Source organism: Oncorhynchus nerka, linkage group LG4 (genome assembly GCF_034236695.1).
Source record: "Oncorhynchus nerka isolate Pitt River linkage group LG4, Oner_Uvic_2.0, whole genome shotgun sequence".
In the NCBI taxonomy this organism is placed as follows: domain Eukaryota; kingdom Metazoa; phylum Chordata; class Actinopteri; order Salmoniformes; family Salmonidae; genus Oncorhynchus; species Oncorhynchus nerka.
Genome location: NC_088399.1, coordinates 72,669,934 through 72,690,233, shown reverse-complemented (window position 1 = coordinate 72,690,233; position 20,300 = coordinate 72,669,934). Strand labels below are relative to the sequence as shown.

General features: G+C 41.4%; 1 protein-coding gene across 4 annotated transcripts; it reads right to left on the bottom strand.

Annotated features, from left to right (window-relative positions):
• Positions 1-2,053: 2,053 nt before the first annotated feature.
• Positions 2,054-19,241, bottom strand: LOC115120541 (ubiquitin-conjugating enzyme E2 E1). 4 transcript variants are annotated; one of them, XM_065017802.1, is made up of 6 exons: positions 19,074-19,183; positions 18,120-18,268; positions 17,501-17,551; positions 4,431-4,563; positions 2,499-2,646; positions 2,054-2,318 (listed from the first exon to the last, which is right to left on the bottom strand). In XM_065017802.1, exons 2-6 carry the CDS (start codon positions 18,260-18,262, stop codon positions 2,221-2,223), a joined length of 573 nt encoding a protein of 190 aa, XP_064873874.1. In that variant the 5' UTR covers positions 18,263-18,268; positions 19,074-19,183; the 3' UTR covers positions 2,054-2,220. The 4 variants fall into 4 exon arrangements, with proteins under 4 accessions (XP_064873874.1, XP_029514343.2, XP_064873876.1 ...); XM_029658483.2 differs by lacking the exons at positions 2,054-2,318; positions 2,499-2,646 and adding an exon at positions 3,753-3,981 and having other exon boundaries at positions 19,074-19,205; XM_065017804.1 differs by lacking the exons at positions 2,054-2,318; positions 2,499-2,646; positions 4,431-4,563 and adding exons at positions 9,447-10,296; positions 10,483-10,517 and having other exon boundaries at positions 19,074-19,238.
• Positions 19,242-20,300: the final 1,059 nt, after the last annotated feature.

Sequence of the window (20,300 nt, the reverse complement as noted above, 5' to 3'; positions counted from 1 at the left end):
TATGGCCCACCAGTTTACTACCTAGTGTATGGCCTACCAGTTTACTACCTAGTGTATGGCCCACCAGTTTACTACCTAGTGTATGGCCCACCAGTTTACTACCTAGTGTATGGCCCACCAGTTTACTACCTAGTGTATGGCCCACCAGTTTACTACCTAGTGTATGGCCCACCAGTTTACTACCTAGTGTATGGCCCACCAGTTTACTACCTAGTGTATGGCCCACCAGTTTACTACCTAGTGTATGGCCCACCAGTTTACTACCTAGTGTATGGCCCACCAGTTTACTACCTAGTGTATGGCCCACCAGTTTACTACCTAGTGTATGGCCCACCAGTTTACTACCTAGTGTGTATGGCCTACCAGTTTACTACCTAGTGTATGGCCTACCAGTTTACTACCTAGTGTGTATGGCCTACCAGTTTACTACCTGGTGTGTATGGCCCACCAGTTTACTACCTAGTGTATGGCCCACCAGTTTACTACCTAGTGTATGGCCCACCAGTTTACTACCTAGTGTATGGCCCACCAGTTTACTACCTAGTGTATGGCCCACCAGTTTACTACCTAGTGTATGGCCCACCAGTTTACTACCTAGTGTATGGCCTACCAGTTTACTACCTAGTGTGTATGGCCCACCAGTTTACTACCTAGTGTATGGCCTACCAGTTTACTGCCTAGTGTGTATGGCCCACCAGTTTACTACCTAGTGTATGGCCCACCAGTTTACTACCTAGTGTATGGCCCACCAGTTTACTACCTAGTGTATGGCCCACCAGTTTACTACCTAGTGTATGGCCCACCAGTTTACTACCTAGTGTATGGCCCACCAGTTTACTACCTAGTGTATGGCCCACCAGTTTACTACCTAGTGTATGGCCCACCAGTTTACTACCTAGTGTATGGCCCACCAGTTTACTACCTACTGTATGGCCTACCAGTTTACTACCTAGTGTATGGCCTACCAGTTTACTACCTAGTGTATGGCCTACCAGTTTACTACCTAGTGTATGGCCCACCAGTTTACTACCTAGTGTATGGCCCAGTGGCAAAAAAACAAAGGTACTACCTTGATCAGGTCTGATGATCAAATGTCTGTTTAATCAGTTGCACCCTAAATAGTTGGTTGTGTATTTGTTAAATACTTTATTATTTGTACATGTTTGAGAATTTTTTTATTAACTTAATTTATTTGTCACTTTACTAAACTTAAATTCCTAGTGGGTAGGAATGGGATAAAATGTAGGACACAATTGTATGAAATGTCTGAATTGTTGTAAAGAGAATGTGGCTTCTGTAGTGCATCCAAATATATCCTTTCTCCTGAAGTGTACACTCGTTCACTACTACAAATCTAAAAGCATTGGATTGGAGGCATGGGGCAGGAGTTTCCACTATGTTTCTTATACCAGTAATTTCCTTTCAATTCAGGGAATTGAAGTGAACCTATGTTCCAATTCTCTTTCCTCCCAAAATGTACATGTCTTGTGTATGAGACCTAGCCAAATAACATTCTTGTGCTGCTACTTATTTTTTTTATTGTTGTCCATTGTTTTCTGACATATGCATGTATTTCAATTTAACAATAAAATGGAGGGACTGTTATTTAAAGAAATCAGCAAGACATGAAGCACAACTTTCCCACCTAGACATTGTGCTGTATAGGCTACAATATGAATGTTTCAGCATATATGTTGTAGATTCAGATAGACATGCAAGAGGGCTTACACCAATGGTAACTAATATCTGAAAAATTCACACTGAAATGAGATTTGGAATTCTACCAGGAAACCATGCTGTGTGTGACAGGTTTATATAAACAGACCAAACATGTAGAATTCATTTCCTTTCGAAGCACAATTAGCTAAAAATTAAATAATTTTAAAGAACTTCAAGGAAACACATTGAAAAGCATTATTGCCAAAATAGATGCTAATATACGGGTCGGAGAACTTAAATACCATAAACAAAATATCAGGAGATGAAGACTTAAATTCCAAGGTAAATATCCTCCCCTATTCTCTACCCTTCCTGTCCACCCCCCCCCCCACTCCATCCCAGAAGGAGCTCTGACACCCCCTAACCTCCCCCTCTCATGTTGCCCAGGGTCGTAGTTGTTAGGGCATGCAACAGAAAACGTTTGGCTATGGGAAACAAATGAACTTTTGTTATTAGACAAGTCCATGTAGTGCCTAATGAATACGACCCAGTCCTGTGTATCTATGTGGCGTATCTCTTGGTCCACTGTTTGGCTATCCTGTCGTGCTCTGGTCTGTTGGTTGTGTATTGGGTGGCGATGCTTCCTACCAGAGGGTCAGCTGTAAGGGGTGGAGAACACGCAGAGTTATAGATAGGGCTTCAACGATAGCTTTGATCTGCCAGTACATATGCACACACGGAATTCCACATATGACAATGTTTGCACTTCAAAGCAGCCACTAATCAATGAATTTCAATGGAACCCGCATTATAGTAGTATATGGTGTCTTAGGTCTTACCAGGGTTGCAGTCAGTGAGCAGGGAGCAGATGGACAGCAGCACCTTGGAGATGGTGAGGGCGGGGCTCCAGTTGTCCTTCAGGATGTCCAGACAGATCACACCCTGACTGTTGATGTTACAGTGGTAGATCCTGGTACGGAACGTCACCTAGGAAACAAAGTAGATCTATATCAATACACCCTGACTGTTGATGTTACAGTGGTAGATCCTGGTACGGAACGTCACCTAGGAAACAAAGTAGATCTATATCAATACACCCTGACTGTTTATGTTCCAGTGGTAGATCCTGGTACGGAACGTCACCTAGGAAACAAAGTAGATCTATATCAATACACCCCGACTTGTTTATGTTCCAGTGGTAGATCCTGGTACGGAACGTCACCTAGGAAACAAAGTAGATCTATATCAATACACCCCGACTTGTTTATGTTCCAGTGGTAGATCCTGGTACGGAACGTCACCTAGGAAACAAAGTAGATCTATATCAATACACCCTGACTGTTGATGTTACAGTGGTAGATCCTGGTACGGAACGTCACCTAGGAAACAAAGTAGATCTATATCAATACACCCTGACTGTTGATGTTACAGTGGTAGATCCTAGTACGGAACGTCACCTAGGAAACAAAGTAGATCTATATCAATACACCCCGACTTGTTTATGTTCCAGTGGTAGATCCTGGTACGGAACGTCACCTAGGAAACAAAGTAGATCTATATCAATACACCCTGACTGTTGATGTTACAGTGGTAGATCCTGGTACGGAACGTCACCTAGGAAACAAAGTAGATCTATATCAATACACCCTGACTGTTGATGTTACAGTGGTAGATCCTGGTACGGAACGTCACCTAGGAAACAAAGTAGATCTATATCAATACACCCCGACTTGTTTTATGTTCCAGTGGTAGATCCTGGTACGGAACGTCACCTAGGAAACAAAGTAGATCTATATCAATACACCCTGACTGTTGATGTTACAGTGGTAGATCCTGGTACGGAACGTCACCTAGGAAACAAAGTAGATCTATATCAATACACCCCGACTTGTTTATGTTCCAGTGGTAGATCCTGGTACGGAACGTCACCTAGGAAACAAAGTAGATCTATATCAATACACCCCGACTTGTTTATGTTCCAGTGGTAGATCCTGGTACGGAACGTCACCTAGGAAACAAAGTAGATCTATATCAATACACCCTGACTGTTTATGTTCCAGTGGTAGATCCTGGTACGGAACGTCACCTAGGAAACAAAGTAGATCTATATCAATACACCCAGACTTGTTTATGTTCCAGTGGTAGATCCTGGTACGGAACGTCACCTAGGAAACAAAGTAGATCTATATCAATACACCCTGACTGTTTATGTTCCAGTGGTAGATCCTGGTACGGAACGTCACCTAGGAAACAAAGTAGATCTATATCAATACACCCCGACTTGTTTATGTTCCAGTGGTAGATCCTGGTACGGAACGTCACCTAGGAAACAAAGTAGATCTATATCAATACACCCCGACTTGTTTTATGTTCCAGTGGTAGATCCTGAAAGCAACACAGAAAGAATCTACTCAACAATGCAAACCGATATTCAGTCTAATCATGGAAGCCAAATTTCCATTTAAGCCTTTTTGAGTCTGGCTTGGTTAAATTGACCATTAACTGTTTGAAATTTGCAGAGAACTAGAGACCCTGAATTTCAATAAAATCAAAGCGCCATAGCTCCCTCCAGTGGTCAATATGGCAATAACAAGTTCCCTTCTCTAGTGAGAAAGTGGTATTACATTTACATTTAAGTCATTTAGCAGACGCTCTTATCCAGAGCGACTTACAAATTGGTGCGTTCACCTGCGGTATCCTACATAGGTGTGTAATATTGAGGAATGTTCTAATAATTGTTTGAGTCCGCTTGTTTTGACTAGAGTGTTTACCTTGGGTGGTTTGAAGGGGTAGTCTGGTGTAAAGGCGAGATCTAGGAAGAAGACCCCTCCCTCGTACACAGAGCCTGGTGGCCCCAGGATGGTGGATCTCCACTCATAGATGTTGTCTCCTTTTGGACCCGCACTGCAAACAGAGGTACATTACACTGTTTCATGCAGTGGTGGTCGGTGCCTTTTTTCATGAGTATGGCCTTATTACAGCATATTGATGACTGTCATTCATATTCCATTCACCCAGTTCAATGTAACAGTGATAGGTTTAGGCTACTACATGACACTAATTTTCCCTGTACCCATCATGAGGTTGCTTCAACCTAGCTTATGAATGAACATTTATAACGTAGGTGCACACAGGTCGAGAGAAAGATTTGAGGTGACAGATGGTGACACATTCAATACTGCCTTGCACACTCTTGCTTGCATCTAGCTGATATAGGGTGTAATCATTAGTCCAACAGTTGCAAACAATATTGGACAAATTCAGGTATGTTTATCCCCGTTTTGTTCCGTTTAAGAAACATTAACAGAATCGGCGGAATGAATAGACCCCTTATCACCCTTAAAACACAGTTCACTTTCATAGCAGCCACAATGTATTCCTTCTCGAATTGTGCTCTCCTCTCACCTTCGCGTGTGGACTTCAATGCACAACAGCAGCTGTGTGTGACGAGGAGAAAAAAACCTTTCCAAGCCAAACTATATCATAACCGCTACACACAGCCTACTTCATTGTCACCATATTTTGTTTATTTATTTAACTAGGAAAGTCAGTTAAGAACAAATTCTTATTTACTATGACGCCTACGTCGGCCAAACCCGGACAATGCTGGGCCATTTGGGAGTCCCATAGGGCGGCGCACAATCACGGCCGGTTGTGATGCAGCCTGAATTAGTTAAAGTAACGTCATAGTCAACATAGCTAACTAACGCATTAGTAAACCCACTACAATCATGCTGTAATGTTACAGTGTACAGTCAGTAAGCAGTTTAGCACTTACACCAGCGGGCCCTGGTAGCAAAGAAAATGTGTAAAACCAAAAGCTTACCTTGACTTGGAAGATTTCCACTGTTGTGTTGGATAATCATAGCCAGCTAGATAACCTCTGTTTGAGCAAGGTGTTCGAGTAAGCCAAACTAGCTGGCTGCACTTGCTAAGTGAAACTAAAAGACAAAATCTCTCTCCCACTTGCTTCTCCTTCATTTTGGAAGAAAATAACATTTGTTCAAATCTGCTCAACTATTGTCTCTCCCCACCACATTTTATGCACTGCAGTGCTATCTAGCTGTAGCTTATGCTTTTAGTACTACATTTCTCTCTGATCCTTTGATTGGGTGGACAACATGTCAGCTCATGCTGCAAGGCAAGAGCTCTGATAGGTTGGAGGACATCCTACGGAAGTTGTCATAATTACTGTTTAAGTCTATGGAAGGGGGTGAGAACCATGAGCTTCCTAGGTTTTGTATTGAAGTCAATGTACCCAGAGGAGGACGGAAGCCAGCTGTCTTCCAGCAACACCATGGTGCTACCCTACAGAGTGCTGTTGAGGCTACTGTAGACCTTCATTGCATAATAGTGTTTTAAATCAATTATTTGGTGTCGTGATTATATTTAGTACAGGTTTATCTAAAAAGGATAACGTTTTAACATGATTATTTTTATTACAATTCACTGAGGAGGATGGTTCTCCTCAGCTGTCTTCTTCTTTATGTGTACTGACTGTCATCACATCTCTAACCCATTAGCAGCTGCTAAACACAGTGTAATGCACACTGGGCTGTTATTACAGAACAGGTAGCATAATGACACCACTTCAACAGAGCGGCTGAAAGACTGAAGAAACACTACCCATTCCTGATAATGGCAATCGCACAGAGATACAGTACATTACGTATAATACTATCTATTCTATTTATGTGGGCAATCAGCCCGTGAGTGAACATTCCTTTCAGTAATGTAAAGGGAATATTGCATGAATATAGAATGAATATTAGGAGTGATCTATCCGAGGTGGTCTTTCCATTTCAAGTACCTAGCATCCCAGGAGTAATGGGAACGCATCAAGGTTTTCTTCATTCATGAAACACTATGGATGGTATGTAGGGAAGACAACATGGCATTCATTTGATCGTTTACAGTGGGTTTACTTCCTCCCTTTGCTCGTTTCCCAGAGGTGTTCCCTCCCTGGCTGGATATAAACCGCTTCTCGAATGTCTGTTCTGTTCCCACAAAGCCTTCAGGAGACGTATAGAGCAAAACCACCCGGGGATATGAATCAGAATGAATCATAAACTGAAGAGGTGTTAAAGAGGGGGAACCCATCTGCCAGAAACTGTTTGGAAACTGAATGAAACAGGAAGGTATTTATTACCTGGATAAGAAACACATTTCACTTTCATAAGTTTTTCTACAGTGTGTCCCTCCCTTTGTTGAACTGAAATTGGTACTTAATGCAGTTTAAACCAAGTAAAATGTTATTCTCCAAATCCCGTACAAATATATCTGATGATTTATGCATGGATGGTGCCTTCATTGATCGTTTCCACGCTTATAAATATCTGGGCATCCCGGATTGACGAAAAAGCTCTCTTTCAAAAAGCATGTTGATGAGTTAAGAAATTAAGGATGAAAATGGGATTTTATAAAAATAGGTCATGCCTTTAATTAAATAGGAGAAAACTAATAATTCAGTTGACATTCATTCTGGTTATAGACTATGGGGATATTGTCTATATGACTATGAATGCAGCTGCCACTGTTTTGAAGCCATTGGATGCAGTTTATCATAGCACATTCCACTTTATTACGGGCGATAGGTTCAGTATTCTGTATCAGAAAGGCTGGTCCTTTAAGTGTTGTAGATGAGTTGGACTCTTTGTTTATAAAGCCCTCCTGCATAAACTTCTGCCGTACCTTACTTCATTATTAACTTATAGTATGACTTCCCAGACCCGGTCTCAGGGATGGCCATCTCTGTGGATCCCTTCCATCTCAACGGAGTTGGGCACATATACTTTTAGTTTTTTTGCACCTTGTGCAGAAAGATCTCCAATGCACTTGGAGGAATTGGTGCCTTTAGGGCAGGAGTATTCAACCGGGGGTCCGCGGAAGTACTGCAGGGAGTCAAATCAAATGTTATGTCACATACGCCGAATACAACCTTACCGTGAAATGCTTACTTACTTAAAAGCCCTTAACTATTTATTTAACGGCATTGTTGGTTAAGAACATATTTACAAAATAAACGGTTACAAAATAACGAGGCTATATACAGGGGGTACCAGTACCGAGTCAATGTGCCAAAGTACAGGTTAGTCGAGGTCATTTGTACATGTAGGTAGGGGCAAAGTGACTATGCATAGATAAATCACGAGTAGCAGCAGTGTAAAAACAAGAGGCGGGGGGGTCTATGTAAATAGTCTGGGTGTTGTTCAGCAGTGTTATGACTTGGCGATAGAAGCTGTTAAGGAGCCTTTTGGACCTAGACTCCGGTACCGCTTGACGTGCGGTAGCAAAGGCTGAGCCTTCCTCTGACACACCTGGTATATAGGAATATAAGAATGTGAAATGTCCAAATAATAGTAGAGAGAATGATTTATTTCAGCTTTTATTTCTTTCATCACATTCCCAGTGGGTCAGAAGTTTACATACACTCAATTAGTATTTGGTAGCATTGCCTTTAAATTGTTTAACTTGGGTCAAACGTTTTGGGTAGCCTTCCACAAGCTTCCCACAATAAGTTGGGTGAATTTTGTCCCATTCCTCCTGACAGAGCTGGTGTAACTGAGTCAGGTTTGTAGGCCTCCTAGCTCGCACACTCTTTTTCAGATCTGCCTACACATTTTCTATAGGATTGAGGTCAGGACTTTGTGATGGCCACTCCAATACCTTGACCTTGTTGTCCTTAAGCCATTTTGCCACAACTTTGGAAGTATGCTTGGGGTCATTGTCCATTTGGAAGACGCATTTGAGACCAAGCTTGAACTTCCTGACTGATGTCTTGAGATGCTGCTTCAATACATCCACATAATTTTCCTCCCTCATGATGCCATCTATTTTGTGAAGTGCACCAGTCCCTCCTGCAGCAAAGCACCCCCACAACATGATGCTGCCGCCCCCGTGCTTCATGGTTGGGATGGTGTTCTTCGGCTTGCAAGCGTTCCCATTTTTCCTCCAAACATAACGTTGGTCATTATGGCCAAACAGTTCTATTTTTGTTTCATCAGACCAGAGGACATTTCTCCAAAAAGTACAATCTCTGTCCCCATTTGCAGTTGCAAACCGTAGTCTGGCTTTTTTATGGTGGTTTTGGAGCAGTGGCTTCTTCCTTGCTGATGTTGATATTGGACTCGTTTTACTGTGGATATAGATATTTTTGTACCTGTTTCCTCCAGCATCTTCACAAGGTCCTTTGCTGTTGTTCTGGGTTTGATTTGAACTTTTCACACCAAAGTACATTCATCTCTAGGAGACAGAACACGTCTCCTTCCTGAGCGGTATGACAGCTGCGTGGTCGCATGGTGTTTATACTTGCGTACTATTGTTTGTATAGATGAACCTGGAACCTTCAGGTGTTTGGAAATTGCTCCCAAGGATGAACCAGACTTGTGGAGGTATGCATTTTTTTTCTGAGGTCTGTTTTGATTTTCCCATGATGTCAAGCAAAGAGGCACTGGGTTTGAAGGTATGCCTTGAAATACATCCACAGGTACACCGCCAATTGACTCAAATGTCAAATTAGCCTATCAGAAGCTTCTAAAGCCATGACATCATTTTCTGGAATTTTCCAAGCTGTTTAAAGTCACAGTCAATATAGTGTATGTAAACTTCTGACCCACTGGAATTGTGATACAGTGAATTATAAGTGAAATAATCTGTCTGTCAACAATTCTTGGAAAAATGACTTTTGTCATGCACAAAGTAGATGTCCTAACAGACTTGCCAAAACCATCGTTTTTTAACAAGACATTTGTGGAGTGGTTGAAAAAACAAGTTAATGACTTCTACTATACACACAAAAAAATGGAATTCTTTATTTCAACGTTCTTATAAATATAGCTAGCAACAGAATAAACACATTTTGAATGACATACCTACAGTGGAAAAGAGGAGTGTTATTTTTTTAATTATGTCAACTTTATTTATCAACTCCTAATATTGTCTGACATAGGCTTTGAAAAAGCATCCGCTTACCAGCCGGCTGGTAATCTTTCTTTCTTGGCTCTATTCAATACGTATTGTGGAAGTTCAGCATTACTGTGGGGGCAATGTTCAGGCATCAGTGGAGACTGCATTCATGCATATGTCGGCTCAATCGGAAAATTACCTTCACATTTCTATCATGCAAATCTATAACGCTTCAGCAATACAGCCTGAATAGAGCCCTTAGCTATGTGTTGGCAAAAAGTCACCTTGGTTTAAACAACTCCAAACACATGTTTGTTAATAGCAGCTATCTTTACCTAATAGGATGAGTTTACACTTCCTCAACAAAAATAACAATCTACCAAATATATTCATTTTTAGAATGTTGATACTTCCTCCTTGCCATTCAGCTGATAAGACATTATAAATATATATACACATTTCTTTGCTAACACGATGGGGGTTCCTGGGTCGCCGGTTTGCTTGGCCGGGGGTTCCTGGGTCGCCGGTTTGCTTGGCCGGGGGTTCCTGGGTCGCCGGTTTGCTTGGCCGGGGGTTCCTGGGTCGCCGGTTTGCTTGGCCGGGGGTTCCTGGGTCGCCGGTTTGCTTGGCCGGGGGTTCCTGGGTAGCCGGTTTGCTTGGCCGGGGGTTCCTGGGTAGCCGGTTTGCTTGGCCGGGGGTTCCTGGGTAGCCGGTTTGCCTGGGAACGGGTCACTGTGAAAGAAACCGTTGAAGACCCCTGTTCTATGGCATTTCAGACTGCTATTAGGGGACCTTTTTACTCTATCATGTGTCTGTTTATGATTGTGTTTTGCTTTTCATGTATTGGTTTTGTATGATAACGTGTATATGGTAGTGCAGTTTATGTGTATATTGTATTTTGATGTGTATTGGGCTCACCTGGAAAAACAAACCTTGGTCTCAGTATTGACTCCCTGTCAAAATAAACAAATCACTGATAATACAAGAGGCAACAGTTTCCCAACGAACCATGAACACAGCAAGGAAAACAGCCTCCATTATTCCAATAATGGGTCCAACTCCAATGATCATGACCTCTGAACAAACACAGCTCCTTTCAGATATAACAGCTCAGAGATACAATAGGTAGCAGCACTACTTTGGGTTTATAAGAGCTAGCTAACAACGCAGCGTGGGCTAGACACTTCCACCCCAGGGAAAGGCCTTTTTATAGATATGAAAAGCTTTAGAGACTTTGGCAGCAGTCACACACACCCCATCACAGTCACAAAACAGCTTCAACACGAACAGTAATATTGTAATGTGTAAAAGAGTTGAAGTCCCCGCCCACTCGCAGAAATCTAATTAGCATACTCAAAAAAAATCCCCATACAAATCTGTCACTAAGCTAGAGATACGTTTTTGCATTGGATGCATTTCAATCCACCGATGTCGCACTTCTGCGGTGAAAAGTGAGAGCTAGAGCGGTGTTTGTCAGACCATGAGACGTCCCGAAAAGCGGTCTTCTCACAAAATTGTCTGCAGCGTTTTACCTACAAAAAAAATGCATAGAAGTATATATGGAGACAGTTCATATGGAGACAGTTCATATGGAGACAGTGCCAAAAATAAAGGGTTAAATACTTGTAAAAAAATATAAATAAAATACTGTTTCCTGATCTTTCTTTCTTGGGCTCCAGAGTGGCACAGAGTTCTAAGGCATTGCATCTCAGTTCAAGAGGCATCACTACAGTCCCTGGTTTGAATCCAGGCTGTATCACATCCGGCCTTGATTGGGAGTCCCATAGGGCGGCGCACAATTGGCACAGCGTCGTCTGGGTTTGGCCGAGGTCGGCCGTCATTGTAAATAAGAATTGACTTGTCTAGTTAAATATTTTTTTAAATGTCCCATGTCTCTCAGATATAAAGACAGACACTCCAGAACAAACTTCATTTCGATTTTGTTTTGGCACTATCCACATAGTGAATATGTTATACAAAGCATTTGTATAGGTTAATAACAGTAAGGGGTCTTAACATTCTAAATCAAATAGTTAAAATGGCCCTTGATATGACCTTCTTAAAACAATTCCATAAAGCTTAGTAGAGTCCCCTCCCCCGACTTAGAATGTTATGGGTTAAGAGAAGGAGAAAAAAATCCCTGGCTCTCAATCTAAAATATAAACTCAGAGTAGACTAGAGGGAGTAAACAAAGAATCACCTGCACCTCAGATGGATTACAATAACTACTGGCACACTTCCTGAAGTGAAAATATCTTTAGAGGCACACAAAAAGGATCTGAATACTTATGTAAATCCTTTTATTATTTTTTATACATTTCTAAAAACCTGTTTTCGCTTTGTCATTATGGGGTATTGTGTGTAGATTGCTGTGACGTAAATAAATGGTGGAAAAATGGAAGGGGTCTGAATACTTTGAATGCACTGTACACACACACTACAAGCCTTCAACATTCAATTACTGTCATGAGCCTTAACGCTGAGAATGTCAGGAATCCAGCGAGACGCTACCGCAAGGCCAGACACCCAGGGGCTACATCCTGAAGGGAGGGAGTATGAGTGTTTGTCAAAGTAAGGAAAATGAGTGCTAGAAAAAAAAGTGCAATGGAGCAATAGCCAAAGAGCAATCTAAGGAAAACGAATGGAAGTGAGCGAGAGAGATGGGGAAGTGAGAGAGTATGTGATGTTTGCACTATGACGACAAGACCGTTTAAAAATAAAACGAGGCTGGGGTGTGTGTGGCATGCCATGTCAAGTATAATTCGATTTTGATGAATGGCATCTGAGGAACGTAGTGTCCATAAGAAAACATGACATGCTTGCTATGGCAGAAAACATCCAGTTTAGGGAAATGGACTTACTGACAGGTTCATTAAAACCCCTAATTACCTCATGCAAAGAGCGTACATTGCATTTAAAGATAGTGTGAAAAGGGCATTTGTGGCCTTGGACCCATCTGCATTGTAGGTTTACTGGGTCGACTGATCTTTTTACATTATCATTTGCTTCATGGCTCCAGCAACTATGGTGATACATAACCAGGCCAGTGCAGTACGGCTTGGCCAGTCTCAAATGTGCGAAAAAGGGAAGTGTCCATCCATCAGAAACACCCCACAGACAGATTCATCAATGAGTAATCCAGCACACATCTGCAAGGCATCGGCCTAGCCTCCTAATTATTCATACCCATTGAACAGACTGTTCAATGAAGCATACTAAATAGAGATGTACAAAAATGAATTCCCCTTTTCAGCTACTTAGCAAAGGGAGCATAGAGAACACAACTAGTGTGTGTTTACATACACAGTGAAAGGATTATATAGAAGTGCAACACTGCAGGCTCCCTCAGTGGCAGGGGACAAAGACTCATCATTAACAGATCTGACAACTGGGTTTGAACCCAGGTCTCCTACACCAAGCCATACGACTGTGCTAGTCTGCTGAGCTAAAGCCTAGGCATTAGTTCGGGGAGCTAATGCAAGACTTCAGGTCTCAGGCAAGACGATTTGTCACACAAGCTTGGTTCACTGAATTACTTCCGTTCTTTGACACAACCACCAGGTCTGGTCAGTCCACCAGTCTGGTCACAGCAGACTGTCTCTGGTTGAAACATAGCGCATAGAGTCAGCCACCCCCAAAGCACGTACCCCCCACCTTCCCAAGCACCTGGGCCACACGTGGTGATGTGGTTCTAAACCCCCATAATCCCTCTGGATTAACCAGGACTCCTTCCTCTTCCCCAGTACCACAGCAGCACCATAGCAGGCCACAAAAAAACACCTATGGATTGAATGACTAAATAGGATTTCTTTGTTCAAGGTCCTCTTCAGCTGCAGAGTGTAAAACTAAAATAAATTACGTCGATTGAGCCAGCCTCTGCCAAATCCATAGCAGTCATATGCCAGGGTCATCGGCTAGCTAATGGTCTGTTTTGGAACTGGTGTGTGTCTGTCAGTTGTGGTCTGGAGAGCTGCTCCAACATGCAATCAGGTCACTTCTCAAGGTCTAGACAGGATCGTCATGAGCCACAATTCCATAAAGTGAGTGTAGACTGACTGCATCACAGCAGCTTGTTGTCAGCAGCAGAGAGTAAATTCTGACCTCATTGAACAAGATATATTGAGTCCAAACATCCTCATACTTTCATCTTCTGAGAAAAAGCTTGGATCTCCTGTAATGACAACCATTGAGAAATTATCCAGTGTTGAATTGAAGTCAGAAGCCACTAAAGTTTTTAGCGAAGTCTATCTGCACAAACACCTGCTTGCACACCTGAGCTTTCATGTAATCTGGCCAGTGAAAGGAATCTACCAGCTATGTCAGAAGACCATTTAACAACTACAATTAAATGTAGGTTCTGAAGCCTCTAAAATGGTGGATTCCTTTCTGAGGAGCAGGCCCAGAGTGGTTCCAGTTCTCCTCAGGCTGTGAAACAAGGCAAACTACTGTAAATCGCTCTGGATAATATAATCTGCTGAATGACTCAAATGTAAATATGACACCAACGACCGATTGCTCTCGTGACATTAGGAGGCTCTGAAGGTTTAAGAAGTAGTACGCTAATCAGATGTTCAACAAATACGCAGTTTATTTATCAGTTTACATTTGCTTCAGCATTGTCAATATTGAGTTAATAAGGGCTCAGTAAACTACTTACTTCAGTTGATTGAATAGTATATGGTATAATGTCATAAGGTGAATGCACCAATCTGTAAGTCGCTCTGGATAAGAGCGTCTGCTAAATGACTTAAATGTAAATGTAAATATACACTACCTTCAGAATGTACTCCCACCCCTTGACTTTTTCCACTTTGATGTTAGTGCCGGAATTTTTAAATGTATTCAATTGAGATTGTAACTAATCTACACATAACACAAAAACGGAAGTGTTTATAGAATGTTTTTTTTATTAATAAAAAATGTAAAAGCTGAAATGTCTTGAGTCAATAATTATTCAACTCCTTTGTTATTGCAAGCATAAATAAGTTCAGGAGTAAAAATGTGCTTAACAAATCATATAATAATAGGCATGGACTCATTACGTGTTCAGTTATAATAGTGGTTAACATGATTTTAAATAACTACCCCATCTCTGTACCCCACACAAACAATTATCTGTAGGGTCCCTCAATTGAGTAGTGAATTTCAAGCACAGATTTAACCACAAAGACCAGGGAGGTTTTTAAATTCCTCGCAAAGGGCAGCTATTGGTAGGTGTAAAAAATGTAAAAAGCAGACATTGAATATCTCTTTGAGCATGGTGAAGTTATTAAATTACACTTTGGATGGTGTATCAATGCACCCAGTCACCACTAATATACAGGTGTCCTTACCTCAGTTGCTGAGGAGGAAGGAAACTGGTCAGGGATTTCACCATGAGGCCAATAGTGATTTTAAAATGGTTAAAGAGTTTAATGGCTGTGATGAGAAAAAAGTTTTTGATCCATTCAGTTAACTTACTCCACAATACTAACCTAAATGACAGAGGTGAAAAGGAGGAAGCCTGTATAGAGTAAAAGTACTCTAAAACATGCATCCTGTGTGCATTAAGGCACTAAAGTAATACTGCAAAAAGTGTGGAAAACACACTTTCTGTCCTGAATACAAAGCATTATGTTTGGGGCAAATCCAACACATCACAAAGTACCACTTGTCAAGCATGGTGGTGGCTGCATGATGTTATGGGTATGCTTGTCATTGGAAAGGACTAGAGAGTTTCTTTTTAGTATACATTTTTTTGGAATATAGCTATAAGCACAGGCAACATCCTAGAGGAAAACCTGGTTCAGTCTGCTTTCCAACAGACACTGGGAGACCAATTCACCTTTCAGCAGGACAATAACCTAAAACACATGGCCAAATATACACTGGAATTGCTTACCAAGACAGCATTGAATGTTCCCGAGTGGCCTAGTTACAGTTTTGACTTAAAATTGTCTTGAAAATCTATGCGAAGACTTAATCAACAACCAATTTGACTGAGCTTGAAGAATAACGTGCAATATTGTACAATCCAGGTATGCAAAGCTCTTAGAGACTTAACCAAAAAGACACAGCTGTAATTGCAGCCAAAGGTATTGACTCAGGGGTATAAATACTTTCAGTACCAGTCAAAAGTTGACAAACTTACTCATTCCAGGGGTTCTTTATTTTTACTATTTTCTACATTGTAGAATAGTGAAGCCATCAAAACTACGAAATAACACATATGGAATCACGTAGTAACCAAAGAAAAAAAGTGTTAAACAAATCGAAAATATATTATATTTTTGAGATTCTTCAAAGAAGCCATCCTTTGTCTTGATGACAGCTTTGCACACTCATGGCATTCTCTCAACCAGTTTCATGAGGTAGTCACCTAGAATGCATTTCAATTAACAGGTGTGCCTTGTTAAAAGTTAATTTGTGGAATTTCTTTCCTTCTTAATGTGTTTGAGCCAATCAGTTGTGTTGTGACAAGGTAGTATACAGAAGATAGCCCTATTTGGTAATAGACCAAGTCCATATTATGGCAAGAACAGCTCAAATAAGGAGAGAAACAGCAGGCAATCATTACTTTGAGAACATGAAGGTCAGTCAATCCAGAAAATGTCAAGAACTTTGAACGTTTCTTCAAATGCAGTTGCAAAAACCATCAAGCGCTATGATGAAACAGGCTCTCATGATGACTGCCACAGGAAAGGAAGACCTAGAGTTACCTCTGCTGCAGAGGATAAGTTCATTAGAGTTATCAGCCTCAGAAATTGCAGCCCAAATAAATGCTTCACAGAGTTCAAGTAACAGACACATCTCAACATCAACTGTTCAGAGGAGACTATGTGAATCAGGCCTTCGTGGTTTAATTGCTGCAAAGAAACCACTACTAATGGACACCAATAATAAGAAGAGACTTGCTTGGGCAATTTTTGGTTCCAACCACCCTGTCTTTGTGAGACACAGAGTAGGTGAACGGATGATCTCCACATGTGTGATTCCCACCGTGAAGCATGGAGGAGGTGTGATGGTGTGAGGGTACTTTGCTGGTGACACTGCCAGTGATGTATTTAGAATTTAACGCACACTTAACCAGCATGGTTACCACAACATTCTGCAGTGATACGGCATCCCATCTGGTTTGCGCTTAGTGTGACTATCATTTGTTTTTCAACAGGACAATGACCCAAACCACACCTCCAGGCTGTGTAAGGGCTATTTGACCAAGAAGGAGAATGATAGAGTCACCCGACATCAACCCAATTGAGATAGTTTGGGATGAGTTGGACTGAATTGGACCGCAGAGTGAAGGAAGAGCAGTCAACAAGTGCTCAGCATGTGGGAACTCCTTCAAGACTGTTGGAAAACCATTCCTCATGAAACTAGTTAAGAGAATGCCAAGAGTGTGCAAAGCTATCAAGGCAAAGGGTGGGTACTTTGAAGAACCTCAAATCTATTTTGATTTTAACACTTTTGATTATTACATGATTCCATTTGTGTTATTTCAGAGGTGTGATGTCTTCACTATTATTCTACAATGTAGAAAATAGTAAAAACAAAGAAAGACCCTTGAATGAGTAGGTGTAGCAACTTTTGACTGGTACTGTACGTAAATTAGATATTTGCAAAAAATTCTAAAAACATGTTTTCACTGTCATTAAGGGGTATTGTGTGTAAATGGGTGAAACATTTATTGAATGAATTTTGAATTCACACTAACAACAAAATGTGGAATAAGTCAAGGGGTATGAATACTTTTAAGGTACTGCACATACAGATATTAACTCCCTCTGTGGCCTTCAAGGTTCATTAACACATGACAAGGAGCTGCTTTAATATCTCCTGTCTCCTTAGAGTGAGTGTGTGTGTGTTGTATTGCTACAGGCCCAACTAAGCACATCTCTTCTTTACCACTTAACTGGCCTTCCAGGACACACACGCACATACAAACAAACAAGCCTACCTGCAGTTCGGTGGTGGATCCAAAGTAATGTCAGCCAACTCCTTCTGAATTCTGAAATAAAGCACAAATTCAAATGATATCATTACTCACAAGGTCTTGATTCTTACAGCAGATACATAATATGGAACAAGCATAGCCACATGAAGTATTTTGGGTGGGGGTTATGAGAACCAGATACATTGTCATGGCAGACAACCAAAATGCCCAGAAGGCTAATTTTACCAAAGGATTGAGACAGATCATAAAACAGGTTGAGGACAAACATATACAAACTCCATTGTGCATTTTTTAAAGCATTCCTCTTACCACAATTTAATAACACACTTCAAGTTAATATGCAAATTAGTTAGCCTTTGATTCAATGGATGACAATTTTTAAAAAAGTTTGACAACCGTGAACTGAAGATGGTTGAGAACATTTTAAAACGGTCGAAAAATATTTATATACGCAACTTATTCAGAAAGTTGTCCACTACAAATCAAACACAGTGACACGCGCAGGAAATTATAAGACGATACATTATATCAAGAGTGGCTGCGCGTGAGCTACTATATTACAACATATCAACTCAATGAAACATTGTATGTATTTGACAGCAACAATCAGCCTAGTCCTTACCTTTTGGCGCTGGTGGAGAGGAGTTTGGAGGTCTTGCTCATGATGGCTTTGCTTTCTGCTCGTTTCTTAGGCGCGTTTATTTTTAACTGCTGATAAATTGAGGAAGAAGAACTAACGCTGGCACGCGAATCCTCATCCGACATAACGACCTGTACAGACGAAAATAAAAAGCAACATTCAGGCTACAGAAAAACAACAAACACCTAAGATCTATACCCCCCAGTTCAGCAGCACTGCCAATATTCGATGTATGCTATCAATAACCAGCGGCAACAATGCGACCTTTAGCGTAACTGGCTCCAAGCAACGATGGGTTCAGAGGTTTACATACTCAATTCAATATGAACTTATCCTGCTTATAGTAAAATAATTATCCCCAGTCTTTCATAAGGCTCTAAGAGATTAACCTAGTGACCTTATGCTAATGTTTGCACTGAAGCGTTATTTTAGCTGGGTTGTGCTACAACAAAGGAGCACACAGCTCTTCTTCTTTACAGTCAAATAAGACGACGAGGGGGGGTTGCATATTGCCTTATTCCCTCAATTGATTAAATAGCCCAATGTAGCCTAAAATGGATTGGACAATGTCGCATTCGTTTAGGGAACTTCTCTCATTCCCACTTAGTGAGTACTCATTGACTTGAAACTTTCACTTTGAAATCAGATGCCCATAAGAGAATTTGCCGAATATTTATGCTAAACTAGTTGAATCTGTAGACCGAAGCCAATGTGTTTTACAATTCGACCGAATATTGGCATCTTTATCCCTCGACATTCAGCAAAAGCTGATCTCAGTCCAGTCTTTAGGACAGACCATTTTCTTCAATTTCCCCCGACGGATAGATCCTATCCACCGACGAGATCCAAATTTCGACCCCCCAGACGCGCCAAACAATACAATATGGATACATATTTCACGATATTTTAAAAGCATTCATTGTTAGATATGCCCACCTTTCTTTGTGTCGGTGAATGCCTGGACGCGTGCCTCTTGCAGAGCGGAAGTGGGTACAGCAGCAGACGTAGCTACAGTTATCCAGGGCAATGGATTCCCTCTCCGTTGAGTACACCCGATGACAACGTCAAATTGAGAGCTAGCTGAGCACTGCTCTAAAATTCGGAAAAGAGAAAGTCAACAGACAGGTGTGCGCTGATTCTAACAGACTATAGTGGACATAAGCCTATATATAGTGGACATAAGCCTATATACACTGAACAAAAATATAAACGCAACCATTTAAAATATTGAGTTACAGTTCATATAAGGAAAAGAGTCAATTGAAGCACGACATCTCCTTCACATAGAGATGATCAGGCTGTTAATTGTAGTCTGTGGAATGTTGTCCCACTCCTCTTCAATGGCTGTGCAAAGTTGCTGGATGTTGGCGGGAACTGGAACCCACCGTCTGTCATACACGTAGATCCAGAGCATCTCAAACATGCTCAATGGGTGACATGTCTGGTGAGTTTGCAGGCTATGGAAGAACTGGGACATTTTCAGCATCCAGGAATTGTGTACAGATCCTTGCGACATGGGGCTGTGCATTATCATGCTGAAACATGAGGTGATGGCGGCGGATGAAGGGCACGACAATGGGCCTCAGGATCTCGTCACGGAATCTCTGTGCATTCACATTGCCATCGATAAAATGCAATTGTGTTTTTGTCCATATCATAACCCCACCGCAACCATGGGGCACTCTGTTCACAACATTGACATCAGCAAACCGCTCACCCACACGACACCATACAAGCTATCTGCCATATACCAGGTACAGTTGGAACTGTGATTCCCCCGTGAAACACACTTTTCCAGCGTGCCAGTGGTCATCGAAGGTGAGCGTTTGCCCTCTGAAGTCAGTTATGACGAGTACGCAGATAAGCTTCCCTGAGACGGTTTCTGACAGTGTGTGAAGAAATTATTCGGTTGTGCAAACCAATAGTTTCATCAGCTGCCTGGGTGGCTGGTCTCAGACGATCCCGCAAGTATTTAGTCAGCCACCAATTGTGCAAGTTTTCCCACTTAAAAAGATGAGAGGCCTGTAATTTTCATCATAGGTACACTTCAACTATGACAGACAAAATGAGAAAAAAATTCCAGAAAATCACATTGTAGGATTTTTAATGAATTTATTTGCAAATTATGGTGGAAAATAAGTATTTGGTCAATAACAAAGTTTT

What these genes read in the sequence shown, in the direction of transcription:
- LOC115120541 (XM_065017802.1), bottom strand. Translation starts at nt 18,262, where the DNA reads ATGTCGGATGAGGATTCGCGTGCCAGCGTTAGTTCTTCTTCCTCAATT. An exon ending in CTCTCCACCAGCGCCAAAAG is followed by an intron (nt 17,552 to 18,119) that starts GTAAGGACTAGG and finishes GCTTTATTTCAG; the next exon opens with AATTCAGAAGGAGTTGGCTG. An exon ending in ACCCCTTCAAACCACCCAAG is followed by an intron (nt 2,647 to 4,430) that starts GTAAACACTCTA and finishes TTTGTTTCCTAG; the next exon opens with GTGACGTTCCGTACCAGGAT.